General features: G+C 33.4%; 1 protein-coding gene across 1 annotated transcript; it reads left to right on the top strand.

The window, feature by feature from the left end:
• The first annotated feature begins 1,698 nt into the window (after window positions 1–1,698).
• Window positions 1,699–22,560, top strand: LOC128226203 (uncharacterized). The gene is made up of 6 exons (XM_052936094.1): window positions 1,699–1,771; window positions 2,065–2,207; window positions 2,691–2,888; window positions 3,183–3,512; window positions 3,880–4,138; window positions 22,415–22,560. The coding sequence occupies exons 1-6, from the start codon at window positions 1,699–1,701 to the stop codon at window positions 22,558–22,560; spliced, it is 1,149 nt and encodes a 382-aa protein (XP_052792054.1).
• Window positions 22,561–23,665: the final 1,105 nt, after the last annotated feature.

The raw sequence follows: 23,665 nt of genomic DNA, 5'->3' as shown, positions 1-23,665 counted from the left end.
GCACTTTAATATTTGTTCTTTATTTAAACTCAAATAAAACGTGAACAGAAAAATTATCTTATGTTTCAAGGTCAACACAGCCTATTTGTAATCTTTGTATCGGTTACATATTCTTCCTCTACATACTAAAATCTTTCAAATGATACAAAAATACTATGAGTACACGAGACATCAAAAATTCAAATTTATGTAAATATTTTTATTTGAAAGCTTTACTTCATAGTGGCGTCGAAATCGGTGAAAATCAGTTATTGACATATATGGAAATATGTATTCTTATGTATGCTGATGACACAGCGATTGTCTGTGAAACTGCAAATGATTAACAAGATTGTTAAAATGCATGTCATGACTACTGGCTTACATGGCAATTGAAAGTAAATATTGATAAAACAAATATTGTAATATTCTGATCTGGTAAAATGACAAATCACGCTTTCCAATTTGATAATATGGACATAGAAACTGTGAAAGGTTACAAGTATCTTGGAATATATTTTAGCCGTTATTTCCTTTTGCTATAAAAACATATTGCAAACCAAGCTACAAAAGCAATAATTTGCCTGAATTAAAAGCAAAATCATTATACAACCAAATAAATATGCAAATTGACTTTGGTTTGATAAGCTTTTTAAACCAATACTTCTTTATGGAAGGAATTTGGAAACTTTTGTAAAAGGTACCACTCAAATCTTAAAAGCACATTTTAAGCCTTCGATCCTCAACCCCAAACGCTATGGTGTATGGTGAGACTGGTGTATTTGCTATTCGAGTTGACATAGAAATACGGATGATTAGATTTTAAGCACACCCAGTCCAACCTTCGTCAATTTAATTGTCTACAAAACTTTACTTTGCGATGTTTTGTCTTTATGATGACCTTCAAAATAACGGGAGTCAAAATTAACTCATCTGGATAAATAATATTAAAAATATGTAAATAAAAACAGGAATGTATGGAAATTGGTTTTCACATACAGTTAATAACTGTAAATGGCCAACCTTCTCAGTAGCACAATAGTTAAAAGACTTGTTTATTATTGACTGGTATAGTTCATTAAACACATCTACAAGCTTCCGATTGTATAAATCATTTAAAAGAAAGTTTGAAATGGAAAAAAAAATCTTAATAACACCTATGACATAAATGACATTTTAAAATCATTTATCAATAAGTGTTAAAACTGTTTATTATCTGAACGTATATCACCCGTTTATTTGGCGTATTTGAATTGGAAAATTCTCCCATGCTATATATCTGAACCGGAGCCTTTTGTTATTGGCATAATGTGGATTTTTCTGATTTAAAATGATTCAACTTGACATAATTTTGATTCTGATTATTGATAATTATAATTCTATTTGTAATCTAACCGATTTTTTCTAGACCATATTAAACTTATTCTATACTTTCTTTCAAACATGTATTCATTATGTGCGTGCATAGAGCCTCGTTATACTTAGCATTTATAATACCCTCATGTTAATAAACTCTATCTGCATTGAATAAATTTTGCTATGGTCATTATCAGATATTGTCGTTATCTGATACTAATATTATAATACCTCTGGATTGCATTTAAACGGAAAAATAATTTATAACGCCTCAAGGCTATCGCAATGATCTAGTATTTTCTCACTTCTACTCAATATTTGCAAAACATATTTCTTCAGTCCATATATTACATTTCGTACGAAATGGCAAAACAAAGGAGTGGATTTCCTGCCTTGGTGCGCGTTTTTAATAAGGAGGAGAAAGTTTTCTATGAGGGTATGTACTCGAACTGTTTAATAAACATGTGTAAAACATAATTTGCACCAATGGCTTAGAACAAAATGTGTAGTCTGTAATTATCTAAAGTTCCAGCATTTTTTAAACTGTATCGTGACGTTCGCTTTATTTTATTACTATGTGACGTAATACATCGTGACTCGATAGCGCGCTATATGTTGGTGCACAGTTTTTCCAAGGAACTGCGGACACGATTTTTACCAGCATGTTTAAACATGTGTTTCAGTTTTTATAGAAGGTGAGACTCATGGAACAAGTTATCGTCTTTGCAGGTAAAGTCGAAGGACCGTTGCAGAATGGAGGCAACAGAAGGTATTTTTACAACGTACGCTTTAATGGGAATGATGAGGTTGATCCGGTAGACCGGGATGATGTTGAGTTCAGAGGCGGGGCAATGCCTTGGCGGAAACTGAAGGTGTTTTTTTTGCTTTCGTTCTATCCTTTAAAACCATTAAGCAAGTGCCTGCATCTCGTATTCTTATAGATCCAGTCTAAAAGCAAACTCTTTCTTCATTTTTTTTTGAAAGAAAGTATTTCGTAAAACAATGGTAAAATACAGACAAGTGTTTCAATTGTGACCAAATGTACATGGAATAAATATTTAAGACAATAAGGACAACTTTTGATTTTTGCTCATCATATCTTAAGGGTATCCTTTTAAGGTCTCGGCCATTCCAGGCGGTGTATTAAAAGTAACGATGTTTTGCTGCACTTTCAAAGTATTGTTAACAATGTCATAACTATGTGGGAGTTTTGCACACTCGGGATATGAAAACAGTGTACGTAATTATTTTGCTAAGTAAATCGTAACACAAACTATTTTCTAGTGCTATTATTCCGTTTCTCTACAACCAAAACACACACTTTTGATTATACTTTTGATTAAACCTCATTTCAGCCTGGTGACAGAGTTCTAGCACCTATTTCAAGACCATGTAGAACGCATTCATTACCGAATCATTTTCAAAACACGTCCTGGTCGAATAACATGATTGGTGAACAAAGATCTGCTTTTGTTGAAGGTGTTGTGGATCGTTTACCAATACCAGCTGACGGGATACGGCGATACAAAGTTGTAGTTGGATCCGGAGAAGAAGTATACATATTTAATATTCATTACTGTTATTCAATGGTACCAGGTGTTTCAGAAATTTGCAAAATATAAGGACATAAAGCTAGATATTGTAGCACTAGATACAATAAGAAGTTCAATTCATATATGCGACTAGAGTTTATATACCACTAAAGACATTAATAATGTTAAATGTGTAAGAAATTTTAATCAGGCGCATGAATTATTTATTTTAAATCAATACCTAGATACATTTTTTTCTTTATACATGTAGGTGCAAAGGCATTTTGAATGTATTTTTAATTTGTGTTGTTATAGATAAAAACATTACATTTATCAAGAAAACAAATCAAACCCTTGGGTGGAAACAAAGACGCAGAAAAAACAGATAACCGACCAGCACCTATACCCTCTGACATTCAACCAGTAAAGATACCCACGAAGGACAAGAATTCACAGGCACCAGAATCGGAGCCAGTTTCTGGTGTTGTTCTTGCGCGCTGGCGAGAGGACGGCTGGTTTTACTTTGGAAAGGTTGTGTCGAACAAGAATGACGAATATTTTATTAAAGATGGGTTAGGATTCAATGAAATGATACACAAATCCGACGTATTAACAGAAACGAGTCAGAAATTCCAAGTCGTACAGGTCAGTGAAATTCACATTAAAATAAGATGAGTTTATCTTGTTTCTAAATTGTATGGGATATAAGTGATTTGAAAAGTAATAGTAAACTTTCTCCCTTAAGTATTTTATACACTACATATAATGATACGTTTTGTGTTGTCTTCATTTCAACCTGATTGTAGTCCAACATCCAAGTTATATGTTCAGCTATGCTCATGCAGCAGTAAATGCTGTTTATAGATTAAAAGAAGAGGATTTTGAAATGAGATATTTCTTTTGTTTCTACACTTTATGGCATGTAAGTGGTTTTGTGAAGTAAAAGCAAACATTTACCCTCAAGCGTACTTTACCTTTCCCATAATGATAAGTTGTGTTGTTTTCATTTTAGCCTGATGACAAGGTTATTGCTCTACATCCAAATTATATATTCAGCTACGCTCCTGCATCAGTTAAACGTGTTTATAGATTTAAAGGAGCAGATCTAAAATTTTATGATAACACAGTAGGAACTTTACCATGGAGTAAAATCTACAAGATATCTGATCAAAAATACGCTGATTGCGTTCACCACATTAAACAGAAAGAAAAGGAAATGCTTCAAGCAAACGTTATAGTATTTGATGAAAAGTGTGGCCACTTCGAAAATGGTAAGTCCTTTGCAATAATTGAATTTTTAATGAAAATGGAAAGCTATGCAGCCAATATTATGAAGATAACATGTACTTTATTGTTTTCTTTTGTAAAGGTACAGTCAGCGACCATATTGATAACCAGATGTACACTGTAAATTTGACCGCCCGCAACAAAGCTGGGCATCTTGAACAACAAGCAAACCACATGTTTCTGAAGCGAACAATACTGAGTACTGATGTTGATTTAAAGGTAGAAAACTTTCATATGTATATACTTTTTGATTTTGACATATGCATTTTCAATTTAAGCGCACTGAGTAGATTATATGTCAAGCATAACGTTCTAATGAAATAAAGTCCTACTGACACCTGTTCCACGATCGGCAACAGCATGCTGCGACCAAGAACAGTTCTTACCGATTTAGACGCGAAATTTGTAAAACTGTTTGCTTGGACATCGGTTAAACGGCTGGTTGTTTAGTATATTGGCGATATTCAACAACAGGTTTTAGACCCGTGGTCCGCGTTCGAAACATACTCGGGGAACTTGATCGTACAACCTTCATTTTACGTTATTGCACTGTTCCAAAGGTAATGAAGAGAAAAGACCAACATTGTTCTGTTAACAGAAATCTATGATAATTTAGGAGAAAGAAGATATGTGGCTGCATCGGATTTTCTGCCGCACTTCAAACGGTGGCGATATATATTGAACTGGATTAGACTATCAATGCTGCCGTTCTGGGGCTGTGCTTAATATTGTCATTATTGCCATTTCTCAATACCTTCGTATTACCCGTTATTATGTTTTGTAGATTTTTTTCTGTTAAGTTGTCCTCGTTTATTGAATAGCTCCAAAAATGATTGTTAACATTCGCCGAGCGATCCCTTAAAGGTTTTTGTTAGTTTTCGCTGTTTGTAGAACATTCGACGAATGGTCGGCAGTCGATCACCTAAACATGTCCAAATAATTTCCGATATATTGCCTACGTTCGCCAACTAAAACAGCCAATACGAGACCGGTCAGCGATTGATCGACCTTGGACACTTAAAAGAAGACTAGAAATTATTCTTCATGACAAATTCGAAAGGCGTGAGGTTTTAAATGCTATTTGGATAAACGTGCTCCAACAACAAGTCGCCGGATCATGAAAAGCGTTCACATACTTTTAACCTTTTTTCACGAAATTTCGTAACAAACTGGCAAACAGTAGTTGTCGGAATTCGGCAATTGATTGTGGCTCATGAAAAACTCACATTCTCCGACGACTTATAGTTCCTACAGGTCTTAAAGGTTTACTAGAAATTTTATAATGCTGTCAATAATTGTTGACTGATTTATATCGTTAGCGACCGACAAGTCACTGAACAGTCACATACTGGTTGCGACGGACGTAAGAGTTGATTGTGGATAAAAGACGCTCGGCCACTAGTCGTATGACCGATCGCCAACGAGCCGCCGACTTAATTGACATTTTCTACGTATTTGGCCGTTAGAAGTTATGTTGCTGCTAAGTAAGGTTGTCAGAGGTAAAGCCTTGTGAGACTGGTGCTTAAAAGTTTACGTTATAACTAAACAGTTTTTGTTTTAGAGCCTAAATACGTTATTGGTCGCGTAAATGACGTTTTCCTTTCTGGTGAGATATGCAAATCGACGGACACCAACGGGAAAAAGATGCCAAATGAAACTATCACAGTCTTGTTTTGTAACCTCGAAAAGTAAGCAGTGGTTTTTTATTCGTCTGACATAAACAGTTATCTTTCTTTTTAAAATTTCATTTTATATTTGATTTAAACAATTTGAAGGGCCATACCAAGGCCAATATCTTATCTAAACGACCTTTATTTAAATCGGTAAATATAAAAAAAAATGATTATCACAATACGTTTTTCAGGACAACCGTTCACCTGAATGATGTGTATCCTATCAATAAAAATTACTTCGACTTCGCTGTTGATATTTGGAAATCATGCCAATGACATTTTGCAAATAGAAACATTGCTTACAAGGATGCTGACTTCAGCCAAACGAAAATCCGTATGTGGGCCATATATATTGCAGCATAAGTGAAATTGTCAAATGCATTGTATTATTTAGCTGCATGGAAATATTAACTCATATCAACTCGAATAACATTTATATTAAACATTTAGCATGCTTAGAATAGAACAACATAAATAACTATTATTAAGAACATTTAATTATTATTAGTACTGTTATTTATTAATGCTATTATTATTATTATTATTATTATTATTATTATTATTATTATTATTTTATAGCACACATTTACAACACTCTTTTCGAAAATAGACAACTTACTCACTGACTGATTTCGTGTTTAATGCTTTATTCAAGATTGTTTTCATCACATCATTCATCACTCAATACAAACTTTGACTGTATTAATGTAAAGATTACCTTGAATAATGATCCTAATCCAGTGAAGTTGTTAACGACTCAATGCCTCGAAACCAGGCATTTATTTCTGCAAGCAGGACATTTGGGGTAATTGAGGTTTTGAGTATATGAATACAACCAGCGACATTGGCCTTATTAATTATACGCCTTTCAGGTGGTTATATAGCCTTTATATTCTAAATATCTTATCAATAGTTGTCATAAAAATGACACAGTAAACAGTTTCTTAACTTTAGACAGGTTATAAAAAGCGTTAATTTTTTAAAGTGGCACTCTAATTCAAAATCAGTACATACACATGTATAATAAACACAGATTTTGAGTGATAAACTTTAAACCACTTACCAAACAATGAATTAATGGAAAATATTGATTACAGATAACAAGACTATTAGCGTCTATTGAATTGCTGAAAACGCAAAAATATTAAATGATTGCAATTGGTGAATGACAAAATATTAACTGTAATTTACTATCGTCTCATAAGGTAGAACTACCGTGTTAAATGCTGCTTTCTTTCAAACTAAACTCGGTATCCATTATAAGAACCATTATTTGCGACATTTTTTCATCCTTTTTGGAAATGAGACTCTTTTACCAACATATGGTATGGTAGCGGGGTTAAAGATGTTCACTTTTTAGCCTTGATAATAATGATGACAGTCTTTCAATGCAGGTCTGAATATCAAACTGTTAAATGGACTTAAAAAGAGCGACTCATAGAGATAAATAGAATATATAAATATTTAAGAAGAAAAGTAAGTATATATTTGGGAAGACTTACATGTTTTCGCATCTAGAAAAACATGCATAATTACGATTGAGATTATTGTTCGTTTATCATATTATATGCTTCCTTTCTTTATGTTGTCTTAATTTATCATTCTTTCACTTGAACTATGCTAAAGCGTTTACTGTACAAAGCTATCATGACCAATATATTCATGTTATTCTCACGCAAAATGAATTTCTTAAAAAGAACACGTAAATTAATAGTTTTGGTTAAACTTTCATGGCTTTTCACATTTCAATGTCAAAAAGTAAGCAAAATTCCGTAAACTATTCTCGAGGAAAGGTCACGCACGGTTATTAGTAAATGGTTTCATATGTGGTTTCTAGATTGTTAATTCTGGGGAACGTATATTTTGACGCAAACTATCTTAGGTCTTTCAATGCAAACCCTGCCAATGCAAAACGCATTAATCGTTTGAGACTAAATAATCAGAAACGGAATTAAAGCAGGCAGAATGGCAGGGCTTTTTCTTTAACCTTCTTTTTAAAGACCTTCATATATCGCCTAGGGCTCGTTCTTAATCAGATTTTAATAATTGGGGTGCATTTAAACCCCTTGTCACGTTAAGAAAAATCACATTTGGTGATCTCCAGTCATTGTAGGGAAATTTCTTCGGCCAAGATTTTCGCTCAAGTACAGCTTTTAAAACGATTTCATGATGGCATGTCCGGGTTAGAAATGATTATAAAGTTTTATGAAGCCTTTTACGGCAAATGACTACATCATTTCTTAAGTTGCATCGAAATTAAAACATAATGTTATGCAGCCGGCAATGTGGGGCCTATTAATTATTTAATTAGGATTAAGTTATTCCAAATATGTATTTAATGGTCAATATTTATCCAATAATGACTGCTGACTGCTGAAGTTGCTTGAATATGTAAACTGACCAAAGTATAAAGTGATGAAACGTTATCCAGCTTTATACAATTGGCCCAAGAAGGATTATCTTCCATGGCCGAGAATGTAAGATAGGTTCATTCCGACCCGAGCGTAGGGTGTTTTGCGGAAACGAGGTTTAACGAGTTTTCGCAAAACACCCTGCGCGATGGTCGTGATAAACCTATTTTACACGAACTGCTATGGTAGATGCCTTTTCTCCCACCTCAGTTAAACAAAATTAAGTAAAAATGTATTTTTTGGAGGGACTCTTTTGTGCAAAGTGAAAATAATTGCGTATAAATATGCGATAATTCGTTGTTGTCATGGATATGTGCGCAGTGATTCAGATTATATGAATAGTCCACTCGGTCTTTAAATATTTCTAAGGAGAGTCAAGCATTATTCCTTGAATAGTGCGTGAAAATTTGTGGTCATGATAAAAATTTCTAGCATGGTTATATCATTGGATCTACTTTTCTGAGGTGGTAGAAATTACTTTTCTTTTATGTTCCAAGCTGGTTGCTATTCACCTGCGATGTGCAACACCATTGGGTCACACACTAATCCTGTTTCTTAAAGATAAAGCAATGTTAGTACATACTATAAACAAACGGCTTAATCTACGCGGGTGAAGCAGTAACATGTGTTCGGTACATAACGACGATGTGTCGAGTGCAATACGAAGTTCAAGGTTACACTGGTGAAATGTTGCATATATGCACATACATTAGTACAATTAAGTGTAAATATGTGTGATTGCAGCATTTAAACATAACACCTTAAGTCTTTTTCAGTAAACATATCACATCAAACAAAATATTTTTTTGGATTTTCTAAACATCATTTCATTCCCTTGTCATAACATTACCTCATTCATGACCCCATTTTATTCCCTTGTCGTAAAAAATATCTCATTGATGACCCCATTGTATGCTTGTTATATGCTGATTTATTATTATCATATGGATACTTACTGTTTTAATCAATAGAAACCAAGCCTAATTTCACTAACTTCAAAGTTATCTTGTACAAATACTATGCCAACATGCTTAGTGGATATGATGGCTGTGGTGGTGGAGTTGTTATGCTTGCAAAGAAACTGCATTCACTTAGTGTACCCAGTTATAAACTTGTTCAGACCAATGTATACAAAAACCTAAAACTTAAAACCATTTTAAATGGTTCAATATATGTAATCACATTGTATAACACATGTGCGCCGTGTATTTGAGATGCTAGCTCAAATTTGATAAATATAGCTAAATTTAAGGTAAGCACCAATTAGAAAACCTATATGAACCTATTGATTTCATCCAATATGCAATTGCCCATCCCATGCCTCAAATTTGCTGGGGTCTCATAGCAGAAGGGGTTTTGGCAGAATGTACAGACATCAACCAAACAACTACACTGTCATATTACAGTGTAAATGCCCAGGTCTCCTGTGGTGTTGCAAACAATGACAATATGTGTCCTATTCAAGGGGGGTGGGGTCTTGCATGATACATTACACTGGATGGTACTGCGGAGACATTCGCCAATACTGTAACAGCGGTTGTTTCATTTACACATAACAGTGAATTAAACAAGGTTTTACCCCACCAAACCATAAGCTACTTACCATCTTTGTAAGATTTAAAGTTAAATGGCTCTTTGTTCTGATTAACCAGTTTTTGTTGTATTTAAGTTATTAGAAACTTAACATTTGTGCTAATGTTGATTAGTGTTAAGTACTCAAGTGGAATTTCTTCACATTCATGGTGCTGAGGGTCGTGACAATTTATAAATAAATGTTTTTTTTTTTGCATAAATAGGTGCAAGTTTATTCAATAATGTATAGGAAATTTATATTTTTTTATTTTTTTTGGTTGTTTGTCGTTTGTAACCATTAATATTTTGTGAAGGTTACATTCTTTTTTTAAATATAAGTTGTGCGCTACAAAATTTCATGATATTTTTATATTTTCTTCTTGTTTCAACTGGTTAAACATTAATCATGACTCGGGGTGGGTGAATAAAGCTGTGTTAAGGATTGCTGAAAAAGGGAGGTATTCAGCTCGATGAGGATGGGCGAGGGAGGGGGAATTCGCCCCTTTGATGATAACATATAATTAATAGAACATATCATTTCCTTAAGCGATTGTGAAACAATATCCATTCCAAATACAATGATAACAAATTTGGTATTAACAATATTGATTAAACTTTTTCTTAAGTTGTATACACTTTTATCTATAGTTTAATGTGTGCATGCCCTTCTATTCCAATTTCTGATATTATATTTAGCCAATATTCATACTTTTTCTGGGTTGATAAAACGACGGATTGATTGATCTTCATTTGCTTTCTAATATTCTTAAGTAGATGCGTGATCTCTTAAAAACTTGCATGCGACTGATTATAATTAAGACTATTTTTAAACGCTTGTAAAACAAGTAATTACAACCTTATATAAATCATTCTGGTTGGCACGATTTCACGCGAGAGTGTAGTGAGCTGTGGGGAAACGTGTATACCTGGAGGAAAACCACTTTGGTCCGTTTTGGTTACCTCAAGTCAAACTCACATACACCCAAGTGCGCTAACCGGACAACATGTTTTATTATATACATACTTCTATCAAATGATCATGTATTCTTTAATTTAAATAATTTCAAAACGCTGAACTGTTTAAAAATAATATGAAATTGTTGTGAAACAGGGTTTTTTCCAACCAAATCCGTTTTAACCATTGCCTCTGTTCGAAGAAATTGCAATTTCTGCATGACGTATTAGGACATTTAACTTTTCTAAAGAAAGATATATAACCTGTATTGCTCATTATAGATCGACTCTTTTGAGTTATCGGCCACACTACCCAAGGTTTCCAGTGGCATTTACTTAAACTAGTTATATATAAACCTGTACCCAAATAAATCATAAAAACATTTGCATTATTTCATTCTCATTAATCCCACTTTTTATACTAATTGTCTCATAATGGGCCGATTGTTCTAATGTACTTTTTAAGTGAAGAACTTTTTGAACGTGATCGATGTTAATTTTCAAATCTTTACTTCTCTGAATGTATGATTGAAACTTTTGATACTCCTCACGCATGTTCAGACAACTGTTTCAGCTCTGCTTGTTCAATTTAAATATATTAGCACATCATAAATTCTTTCATTTTTAAAAGTTAACAAGGATACAGTGACAGCGCTGTTAAGTTGATCAATATTATGAACAATTAGTCCATTACCTGTTAGACAAACTATTTTTGCTGTGATTGCTACGTACTTAAAAACAAATTAATCAATTCAGCTGATTAACCGTTTATAGAGGACTATATTTAGTTTATCAGATGAAAATATAAGATAGCTCTCGTCATTGCATGCGAGTTCAATACAGTGGTATTTGATTGTCAACTCCATTTGTGACAAAAAAAACACCTCAACATTCGCAAAATATATTTTGCTGTCCAAATTTTACATTGACTACAGAGTGTTATTGATATACACGGATATGCCAAAGCGAAGGAAAGGACCTTTAAGCTTTGTCCACAATAAGGAGGATGACCTTTACTATCCGGGTATATTCTTGCATTGTTCATTTTAATAGTTTTAGTACGACTCATTATCTGTTTAAACATGTCAAAACTTATTTACAAAAAAGACTTGACGCATATGGCTTCATGAAACGGTCCAAATACTTGAACAGTCTAACCTATTATATGAGGTTATCTTGCATACCTTTCTTCATTTTGGGCACTAATTTCAGATGTTCTATAAGCGGGAGTTTGCTCTGTATGTTTGATTTTTACTCGAAAATAAGATTCAAAACCTTGAATATGAGGATCATGTCTTGCTGTTTGCTTTGCATGTACACTCGAAGGAACGCTTAAATTTAGGGACAATAGAACTTCTGATAACGTACGTTTAGATGGAGTAGGTCAGGTTTGGAGCGATAATGAGGAGTCTAGAGGCGGGGCAATGCCAAGGCGACAGCTTAAGTTATCGGCTAATGTTTCACAATACCAAAGATTAGCGTCAAATAATCAGGGACAGGCTAGCAGTTTATGTTCATGTATTGACGGATTTCTTTGTCACTGCGGTCTTGTGTGATTTTCTGTGATTGTTCTCGTTCGCCTGCTAAATCGGGCCATGGTGAAGTTTAAGTCCGTTCCTGAAGTAGAAAGTCGTTGACTTCAAATTATGATACATATCACATACCAAAGTAGAATACTCGTGATCATTAGCGATTTTCAGAACTAAAAACGTATCCTCTCAAAGCTGAATAATTGTGCAGAAGTTTGTTTGCAATTCACCAAAGAGTGGGTAATATGCTTGCAGTAAACATAAAGGTGGACTAAGGAACAAACAATCGGCCTGGAAACATGTACAGTCGACTAATACTCATGAAGTTCGGAAAACAGAAATATATACATGCAAGCAAAGTTACAGCATGCACAGATATACCGTATATGCCGAGAAAATACGAAAAATTGTGGATAAAATCAACACGTTTATTTGTAAACATTGTCTCCTAAGCCACAATCTGCTCAATAACTTTTTTATCTTTAAAGTTATGATACCAAACTAAGGTGTCGATCGAAGAATATGTTTTTCGCCCCATACTGGACGCATACATTTTTCAAAATTTAAAGAAAAAGTCCACTTACCAGGCAAACGTTGGTACCAGAATCGATACTTTTCATTCTAAATCCGCCATTTTGTTTGCCATGAAACATTTTTCTCACTTAATGTTTGCATGAAACGAAATGACGCCCTCCCCCTTGACAAAGGCAGCTTTCGACTAACTTCCTGGTTACAAATATCAATATGATTCGCAAACAGGCCGCGCTTTGAGTTGTTTGGAAAGCATCTATCGTGTGTCTGCATGTCATTATTCTTTAGCGCTTAGTCAAAAGAAAAGGAAAACGTTCTTCGCACAAAAATTCCCCAAAAAGCATTTAGTAAAATTATATTTGTTCTCTCACTGTCACTGCCAGATATTCATAATTAATGACTTTATACAGTACAGACCACTGTTTAATGCTTATCCTAGCTTAAGGATACCTTTATTTAAGGTTTCGGTTTAATTTAAAAATGAAGATAATTTAGGCGGCTTTTTACATTTTTATTCACAAGGTATTGACTAAGTGCTTTAACTGTGTAAACATTGTATGTCATCTTTCAGCGTTCAAAATGTTCAAAATATCTCAGCAGAAATATTCAGAATACGTTCACTACATTAAACAGAAAGGACAGGGAATGCTTCAAACAAATGTTATAGTATCAGATGAAAAGTGTGGGTGCTTTAAATGTGGTAAGTCAGTCGTTCGCAAAAGATTTTCTCTTTAAAAAGTTATGAATCTCATGAAGAGAATGAATCTAGCATGAACTGTATTGATTTTGTTCTTTTGAAAAGGTAAAGTCAGCAAGTATATTGGAAACCAGATGTACCCTTTAACTCTGACCGAACGCGATGGAGCCGGACAACAAAATCAACAAGCAAACCATATGTTTTTGAGGAAAACCAGACCTAGTACTGATGTTGATTTAAAGGTAGCAAAGTTTAATCTCTTATATTAATTGATATTAGAATTTGCATCAATAACCTTGGATAAACAATTATTCTGTACAAACTACATATCAACATTAAGTTGTAGGGAAGTAAAACCGCAGTCGCACATGTGAAACGACCGATCGCCGACTCCTGGCAATTAGAGAAGCTGCGACCAACGACAACTACTGACGTGGTTTGTTTGTTGTTGTAGTTTAAATTATATCAGAGTTTTAAGTCGATGTTCTAAGAATAATCGGGGACCCATTGTTGTTGTTGTTTTTTAATTTATTGCTGATGTTTTACAAACAAACCTTATTAGCGAGTGCCGGTAACCAATCCGAGTCCAGTCGGCGATCGGTTCCCCACCCTTGCACAATCGATTCATGTATATTAAAATATTTTCAAGCCAGTTTGGGTGTCGAAAAAGTTTTGATGATGCAGCGGAAAGCTCCTACCGACTAAAAGTTCCAACTACCAGTCGCCGGCCAATTACAACGTTTAACAGACTGTCAACACACTTTTGTACGAGCTTAAGGTGCACCGTTATAACTAAACATTGTGTCGGTTTTAGAATTTTAAATACGTTATTGGTCGCGAAAAAGATAATTACCTTCCTGGTGAAGCATGCAAAACGACGGACACCAGCGGGAAAACAACGCCAGATAAAACAATCGCCGTCAAATTTTGTAATCACGAAGAGTAAGAAGTGTCATATATTACTTAAAGACTTCATTGTCCGGTTAGCGCAGTGGGTAGTGTGGGTAGTGTACTTGCCTCTTACCAAGGCGGCCCGACCCGGGTTCTATTTCCGACCTGGGCGCATGTGAGTTTGGTTGGTGGTCACCGAACCGGACACGTGGGTTTCATCCGGGTTCTACGGTTTCCCTCAAAACAAAACCACCATCTCGCGCAGTATGGTGCCAACGAGAGTGACATAATATAGGTTAATGTAGAATTTCTGACTTTTTTATTAATACAATTAAAAGGCCAACACAATGGCCCCTTCTCTTATAAACGACATTTCGTAGAATTATTATGATAACTTATCAAAATTCTTTTTCAGGACTTTTGTTCACCTGGAGGACGTTTATCCTATCAACCAAAACTACTTCGACTTAGCTGTTGATGTGTTTAAATCGCATCAAAAAATCTTTACTAACAAAAGAAAATCCGTATGCATGGCATAGATACGGTTTGGTATTGTCAAGAGACAAAATGTACACTTATTTTTCTTTGATCTGATACCATCTTATTATCAGAACCTTGTGCGGAATAATCAATGAAGTGTTAGTCTTTTAACGTGACTTGCTCATGTTTTTGGACCAAAAATAGTTTTCCCGGTAATGCATCTGAAAACACTTATTTTATCATTATTTTACTCCATGATATCGATATTGCAGGAAAAGATACAGTTAAAGCATAAGAAAGGATTTGGTTTTAGTGGGGTTCGAACCCGAGCCGATAAAATCAAAGGCAAAATATAAAACAGCATGCTAGTCCACACCGCCACCGGGACTTAAAGGAAAGTGGTGGATAGGTTGACCTGTTAAGAATACATTGGTAGCATCACGTCATAATGTCAATCAACCAATCACGCAACACCACAGCCTAATTAATTTTCAATCGCGTTTTAATTATAACGCTATTTAAAGTTGTGGTTTTTTAAGCCGATATTTGAGCAAATATCAACATTTGCTGAAGGGTTCCAGCTTTTGGTATTTTTGTTTTAACACTCCTTATGGTTTGCCACACATTATTTCCTAATGAAAAAAAGAGTGCATTTTACTAACCATGATCGAGTCACTTTAAATGAGCGGGTTTTAAATATTAACATTTTGTAACGATACTTCATTCTAATGAGTTACATTCCACTATTTGTGGGTATTGGTAAAATACTGACACTGCGCATTGACCTGAATTGCCTCTAAAATGTTTTCTTACAGGCACTGTCTAAACATGATCAACAAATGAAGCCATTTGAAGCCGAAATTAAAAAAAATATAAAGTACATATTTTTAATTGTGCTCTAAATCTGATGGGAAAATGGTGCAAAACATGAGTGATAACTACATTTATCTATGACAGCACTCGTATTGCTGGTATTTTATCATTACTACTGATATTGTACAATGACACATATCTAGATCATCTTCCGTTTTAGAATATGCACTGTGAATGTAGATGAAATGGAGATAAATGAAATGAATCTACAAAAGGTTACGCTGCGCTAATAAATATATCAATACACACAGGGCATAGGGCAGTGTGAACACTCGGAATTTAATATTGTACATGTTTAAAGGAATGTCAGGATATTGTATCTATGAACAGAGTAACTAGTATGTGTTCCTGTTTTTTTTTAAATTTTAAATGCTTTCAACGCAATAATTAATTATATAATTGGTTTTATAAACAGAATATATTTATATAAATGGAGATGTTTATGAACTATACATGAAATGAAAGTGACACTGGTAAATACTTTGTTTAATTATTAAGTGTTATTATAACAGTGAAAATAAATCATATATTTCTTATTTTGAATTTAAATTTCATGCAATGATACTTAAAGAACAATTGTCTACTCCACGGTTTTGTTTTTAAAGAATTTGGTGCATTTCCTTTTGATCTTAAAGTGACACTTTTATTTAAAATTAATGCATACACATGTACAACAAACATGAATTTGAGTGATAAACCTTCAACTACTTACTAAAATATTAATTTATGGAAAACTATTAATTATTGATAACTATTGTAACCGTGTATCTAATAGCTGAAAATATTAAATGATTGGAGAGTGCTAATTTATTTTCTGTGATCGACCATCGTCTCATAAGGTTGAAATACCGTGTTTTCTACACCTTTCTTTCAAATTAAACTCAGTATCCTTCATAAGAACCATTGTTTTCGACATATATTCATCCTTTTTGGTATATTTAAACAGTTGTATTAATTGTTGTAAATTGTATTTGGGGGTAAAAGTGCATCATTAAGATTGAAGGTAGAATGCTTAAATGTTGGTGTTCTTTAGTTCTGTCGCAAAGCAGATAAATATTGTGCTGGTACGGCGTTATATCAACTTACGTTTAATAAACATCTGAATAATGTATTCAATTCTCTCTCAATTTTAAGGTTGTACTCTTATTATCTAATTAAGGTTTGTTTGGTTATCGGATCTCTCAATTTGTAACAAAAGTGAGATGTTAAAATGCAAATCGAAAATGACTCAGCAAGATCAATATCAGCAATTTTGGTTAAGTGGTATAAACATGCTGATATGAAAATGTTTTTTGACAAATATTATTCCAATATCCAAAGTTATTAAAATTCCAGTAACCAAAAAAACTGACATCGCAAGTAGTATAAGATTGACTACAGTTATCCAAAGTTTTTTTTGTTAAACTCAAGAGATTAGACTTTAGTTGGGTTTCAACTTCGCCTTTCTTTTTCATAGCCTTTGGTAATTACATTTCTAAATTTAAATAATGTACATTTGACATAATATATATGTGCATGCTATGTACGAGGGCCATTCAAAAACACATACATTGTGTAGTCTTTCTAAATGTTTTAATGTCTTATCATAAGAATTGATGAAAATATAAAACAATTTATTCTTTTAAAGAACCTGAAAGAACATCATACTACATACATTGACCTTATGTATTTTGTTGATCGTTTTAACACTAAAATGTTACCACGGCATATATGTTGTTTATAAATATTTTACTGATTAAACATATATACATGCGTATAATGCTGCATTTTGTGACTGAATACACTAATGTATTGTTCATAAAACGTAAATATATCCATCAAATAGGAATCAAACTTTCTGAGATTCAAGCTTTTATTACCGAATTATTGAATGATAGAAATGTAGGATGGTGAAATGTGGACGATATAATCTGTTTCGTGTGTTTGTTAAAACAAATTTATAAAATATGTTCAAAAGTGGTATCGAAATATATGCATGGATACCACTGATACATTGGTTTTATTTTTAAGTGTGACATTATCATTGACAAATTCATACTTTTGAACATCATAAAAATGACAGCCCCAAGTGCAAATTGAAAATAAACATAAAATAACGACGTTATCTCAGCGTGTTAGGGTCAAAATTATGCAAACAAACTATTTTCTAGAAAAGAAACTGCACGATGGATTACACTTGGTAATTGTTTTGTTTGGTGAAACAGATTTTTCTTTGTAGTCAAGATCTACCTTAAAAATAATTAAAGAAAATAACTTTTTTTTCATGCGTTTTGATGAAATATTGAATTTACTCAGTACAATAACAATAGTGAAAATATCAATTTGATATTTTCACTGCAAACACAGGAGTGAAAAAATCGACTTTAAGAACTTCTTTTTATAATCCGTTGTAGGTAATTCCCTTGATAAAAACTGAACACGTCACTTTTGCACCAACACAAGTAATGATTTGATATTTAAAAAAGGTTGCATAAGTTTAAATAAAGATATATTTGGAAATAAACAACTTAACTTTTATTAGACAAATGGTAATCCTGTTTTTTCAAACGTTTTATTGAACTTTGAAGCTAAACGTTTCATACAAAGCAAATGACAGAAGAACACATTGGCTAAAACATAAAAACGATGTTATTTAACCGCTTGAAAATCTTTTTGAACTGTTGTCTTTGTAATACGAATATCTCGGGAAAATTCAAACAACAACTAACTGATCATTTTTTTACGTCACCCACGCCTCAAAATTTGGCAACAAACTAGCGTGGTCTTCGCTTTTTACCTGGAAAATGTTAAGCGAATCAGACTGGTCTCTAACATTGACGGATGACTGAATACTCATGTACCATGAAAAAAAAACACTCTAAAACTATTTTTATCCAATGGTAATCCGCAAATGTTTTGCTAACACGTTCGACCTTTCAAATTTTCATTCAGTAGATTGCGGCGTAGTAATTTGGTCATGTAGTCATGCCCTGTTTCATCTAAAAGTACGTTCGTGAATTAACTACATTTGTGTCGAATTATCTTTTTAAACTTAGATACATTATTAAAAGTTCATTGATTAATGTCCATAAAATGTTTACACTGAAAAACGCTTGAATAGTAAAATATAATAAAGCCGGGATTTTTTTTGTTCCGAGCCGGAAAAAGGAAATTAACAGCTACGTCATCAACTATCAGTTTGCATGAGGGGCGTCCCAAGGGAAGTGGCGTCGAAAAGTCTCCTATCAAAAAGGGTATATTTTAAATTAGAAAAATAAAATGAAATATTAATAAAACTCCGAAATAGGCATAAATTAAACTTTTTTTATTTCTGTCTAGGGTCGTATTTTAATCAACTCATGGTCATAGAAAAACTATACAACTGGGTTCGATTCCCGGCCTGGGCGCAAGGGAGTTTTGTTAGTGGTCACCAAGCCGGAAAAGTGGGTTTTCTCCTAGTACTCCGGTTTCCCCCAACAACACCAGACCACACTCTCTCGCAACATCGTGCCAACGAAAGTGACTTGGTATAAGCTAAATAAGTAAAATATATAATGTTTAAACTAAAACCTATATTTTCACCAGTGAAAATATGCTTTATTAAATTCAAAGCTGAATAATGGTATTTTAGCACAAATCAAAACAACGTATTGTGCTGTCATTGCGTTGTGCCATCTTGCTTTACTTCACCTATTTTAAATATCATTACATTAAGCAATATATATGTACCTGAATTAGATACGAAAATATTCTGACGATTTCTGTGATGCGTACAATTATAATTTTTACCTCTTTTAAATGATTTATGTACACAGTCTACGTATTTTAATGACCCTCGTTTATTTGAAAAGTTTATATAGAAAGGTAAGATTTTTTATTGTTCTTTCATGGTTACCAGTTCATTCGTCATTACATTTAGTTACTGCATTTTCTTTGTTATCTCTGTATTTCAATAGGCCTTGAGTAATCAATTAAAGTTCAATGTCAAAAGGTGGAACAGTCAATTGTTAAAAAACGGAAGGATTTTTTTTTAAATTATCTTTATGAAAGTATGTCACGAATTTAAGTATGATCGTGTTTTCCTTTTAAATTAGATGGTAGTTTAGTTAAGTAATTGTTCGGATCTAGTGAAAATTTGAATTCTACGTATTTTAGCTTGTCCGGGCTGTCCGGCATGCATGGATTGATTTCAAAATAACACAAATGTTTTTAGATCAGATGTCAAGATCACACTGAAGGGTCGTTGTTCAAAAATCCTTGTCTTTTGGCTCAATAGGCTGTAATGTTTCCACGCATTTTGGATTTGAGCACAATGTTCACTTTAGAAGAACTAGATGGTTTGAAAACAAAGTTAAAGACCGAAAATTGTTTCATGTGTAATGGTGCAGTTTATGAGAAAAAATTGCAGCCTCTTTTAATGGCAGAGTTTATATTAGTTTGTTTTACATTGCAAGTATATATTCCTACTTTCCAACTTGTATATTGCAAGCGTTTCACGCACATATTTGAGATAATGAAAACAAACCTCTGCGAAATAGTTCACCTTTTATCATCTGTTTTTATTTCTAAAAATCGCTAATGATCATAAGTCTTTCAATTCGAAATCGATGTCTAAACCCGGCCTTAGTACTTTGATAAATGTTGATATTGACCAGCTGTTATCATAAGTTTGTGGCCTGTGAAATAAAATGGTCTAAATTTTTTGCTTTGATAAATAATTAAAGACCTTTCTTTCAATAACATATAGTAGAAGAAATATCTGGGCTCTACTTCGTTTTAGTACATTAAATATGTTTCTAGACCCGTATCTGAAATATTCCAATTAATACAAATGTTAACTTTAATTTGTAGACTTTTTGATGACGTATAAATTTGCATTATATATGCATTTAAATGCTATTGTGAATGATTATCATTTTTGCACACAAAAATCAAAATCGATTTACTGTATTGTAGAATAATTTTAGTTATATTTACTGTTAACTATGGAAAAATGAACGTAGGGTATTCTTGAATAATTTCAGTTTTATTACTTATTTCCCGTAAGTTGTAAGTTGTATACAGTTTATTTGTTTTGTACAACATGTACGATGTGACACACTTGTAATATTGAAAGGAAAAAAAAGTTTATTAGCAGTCTCACCAAAATGTGCGTAAAATGTTCGCAAGAAACAAAATAGGGGGGGGGGGGATAAGCACAAACATATATTGGAGAATAGGAATATATGTATGCCTGCACAGTTATAACATGCACAAAAATGTCACATTTTTCAAGAAACTATGTTAAATTGTGGATAAAATCAACACATTCATTTCTAAACAACCACAATGTTTTTAATAACTTTTTTATTTTTAAAATTATGATACCAAACCAAGATGCTCATTGAAAAAAATGCATTTCGCTACATGCTGGACACATACAATTTTCAAAATACGAAGAAAAAGTCCATTTACAAGGCAAATATTTGTACCAGAATCGGTACTTTTTCTTATAAACCCGCCATGTTGTTTGGAACCAAACTTTTATCTCAATTAAGATGTCGGCCCTCAACTAATTGCTTCCGATACCTTCAAGCGATTCTTAAAAACAATGTTACTCTCCTCCTTAGGTAGCATTTGATGATGTGTATATTGCATTCTTGTATGTATTATTAAGTTTATACAAACTTTATATCATATTTGAAGACATAAATGTGGTTTTGAATGATATTTTGCATGGCCTCTAGATTTATCTTTGGTAGATGGATTCAGAGATGATCCCAAAGATGCGGCCATGACTGTGTCCCATGGGTGTTATAGATAGTGAATGTAAATAAATAAGGATAGCAGAAAAACGAAACTATTTTGATATGGTTTTATGGTGTTAGATTAACAGACAAACTATTAATTATTTGTGGGAAAGTAATGTTTTAGCTGACAATTGTTCTGCAAATTCATAATGTAGTGGTGAATTGAGTAATTTTACATATAACAAAGAACAGAATCTCATTGTGAGTGGAAACCTATAAGCGGAAAGAAGATTTTGCAAGCATTTTAAGGAATCTCAGCTTATATGCAGTTAACAGCAAATTTCACATTCAGGTAAAGATGGGTAGACACCTAGTTTCTGAAAAGATTTCATCAAAGTTTGTGTAATTTGAATTTTATTTAAATCTTAAAATTTTGACATTTTTTAAAGATTTATCTGCCCTTGACTATGTGCAAAAAGTCTTTGTACTGTTGTCTGAAACTTCAAGCCCGCATTTTAGCAACAAGTCACATTTTTCGGATATTTCAGCCATTTTCAGCCATTTTGAAATTTATTAAAGAGTGTCAGTCATGGACAGCTGAAACATTTTATTTGTGAAGGAGTTAAAGCCCATTTCATACTTCCCCGTGTTACTTTGATGGTGTTTGATTAAATAAGCCCTACCGTGTTAGTGAGTAATACTTTAAATTTGGGCCTAAAATGCTCTTGGCATATTCTTTTACATATTTCTACCAGATTTTGTTTTCCTTTAAGATATCTGCCAACCTCAAGGTTACGCTTTGTGCTATATTTAACATTTTTCTGATACTTTATGTGACTTTCAGATCTTTATGAGGCTACTGTCAAGTAACAAGATACTCTGGGTGTGCACTGGGTGACAAAGGCTGCCCAGTTATAGTTGTTTCTTTTTTTTCTGAACAGACATTTCAGTGAATTGTTCAGTTGCAGTGTCTTTCATGCCAGAGAACCAACACAGCTCAGAAATGCGGAGTGGTACCACCAGTCTCCTAAGCCTGTTTTCCCCTCACAGACAAGAGGCTCATGTGGACAGTCCCTGCAGTATATAACAGAGGTATCAACTGTAGCCCTCAAATTATATGTAAGTGATTAATCTGGTCTATATGCCGTCGAAGAACTCGCTATAAGTCCGTTAATGTTTTGAGCGAAACTCACAGTTTCGGCATCAATATTCAAGTTTAGATCCCAGACCAAACCTTATATCTTTTAGAATACTTAAATTCAGATGTTCTTTAAGCTACATACATGATCACTACTTATGATGGATAAGAACTTTCTCAAACTGATAATAAATGCGGTTTCCCAGATTTACACCCACCTTTTTCAGATACTGCCGATGGCGTAGATCCAGTGCACCGGGCTAGTTTTCCAGCCGTCTGAAACGGTAGTCGAACTAGAGCCAGGAATAATATTAGACTTCTAAACAGCACGGTGAGATTCTGCGTATTTATTTCCAGGCTAGTAACTGCCAGAACACCTGAGTTCTAGCTTTCCTTTAAGAGACCTTGTGGATCTTCTATTATTTACTGGGGTTAGATTTAATGTGGGGTGGGGTGTAAAGATAAGAAAGTAAACACAGTTTAATAAGTTGTTGTTTTTAAGTCGCCATTGTGTAGCCAACTACTGTATTACTATTATATATGCTAAAAATAAATCAAATTTAAAAAAATGCATTTTTGATCATTATTTAAATATCGAAATGTATGATTTTTTATTGAAAATTCAACGTTTATCTATTATAAAGCTCTATAAACAAATTTTAAATAGAGAGAAGGGACTAAATAAGGGATAAGGAACAAGTTAAACAAAAACACTGTATAATGTTTTTTAGTTTCATGTAAATCTATTAATCATATCAGGAGAAACATTAAATATAGTCTGATCTCCATTCCTAGAAAATGTAGCTGTCCGAGGGTCTATTCTATCAATGAGTAGCATTGTCTTTAAATTGCTGTTGCAGTACAATTGTTCATAGCAAAAGGTTTCATAAAGGTGTCGGTCCACAACGAAATGCCTCCGGGTCGTTGTATCCCTTCAAGTAGTTCTTTAAAGAGAAAAATGAATACATTCTTCATTTTCAGCAACATTGCGCCAAAAACACGCTGTATGACTTTTTATCAGCTCGTTTCATAAACATTGTATTTCTTGTAAATT

The sequence above is a fragment of the Mya arenaria genome, chromosome 3 (genome assembly GCF_026914265.1).
Source record: "Mya arenaria isolate MELC-2E11 chromosome 3, ASM2691426v1".
Lineage (NCBI taxonomy): Eukaryota > Metazoa > Mollusca > Bivalvia > Myida > Myidae > Mya > Mya arenaria.
The sequence above is the reverse complement of the archived record's forward strand: the minus strand, read 5'-3'. Positions and strand labels throughout refer to the sequence as shown.

Coding starts and splice junctions, on each gene's coding strand:
- LOC128226203 (XM_052936094.1), top strand. CDS start 1,699: ATGGCAAAACAAAGGAGTGGATTTCCTGCCTTGGTGCGCGTTTTTAAT. Junction 2,208..2,690: donor TGCCTTGGCGGAAACTGAAG/GTGTTTTTTTTG, acceptor ACCTCATTTCAG/CCTGGTGACAGAGTTCTAGC. Junction 2,889..3,182: donor TAGTTGGATCCGGAGAAGAA/GTATACATATTT, acceptor GTGTTGTTATAG/ATAAAAACATTACATTTATC.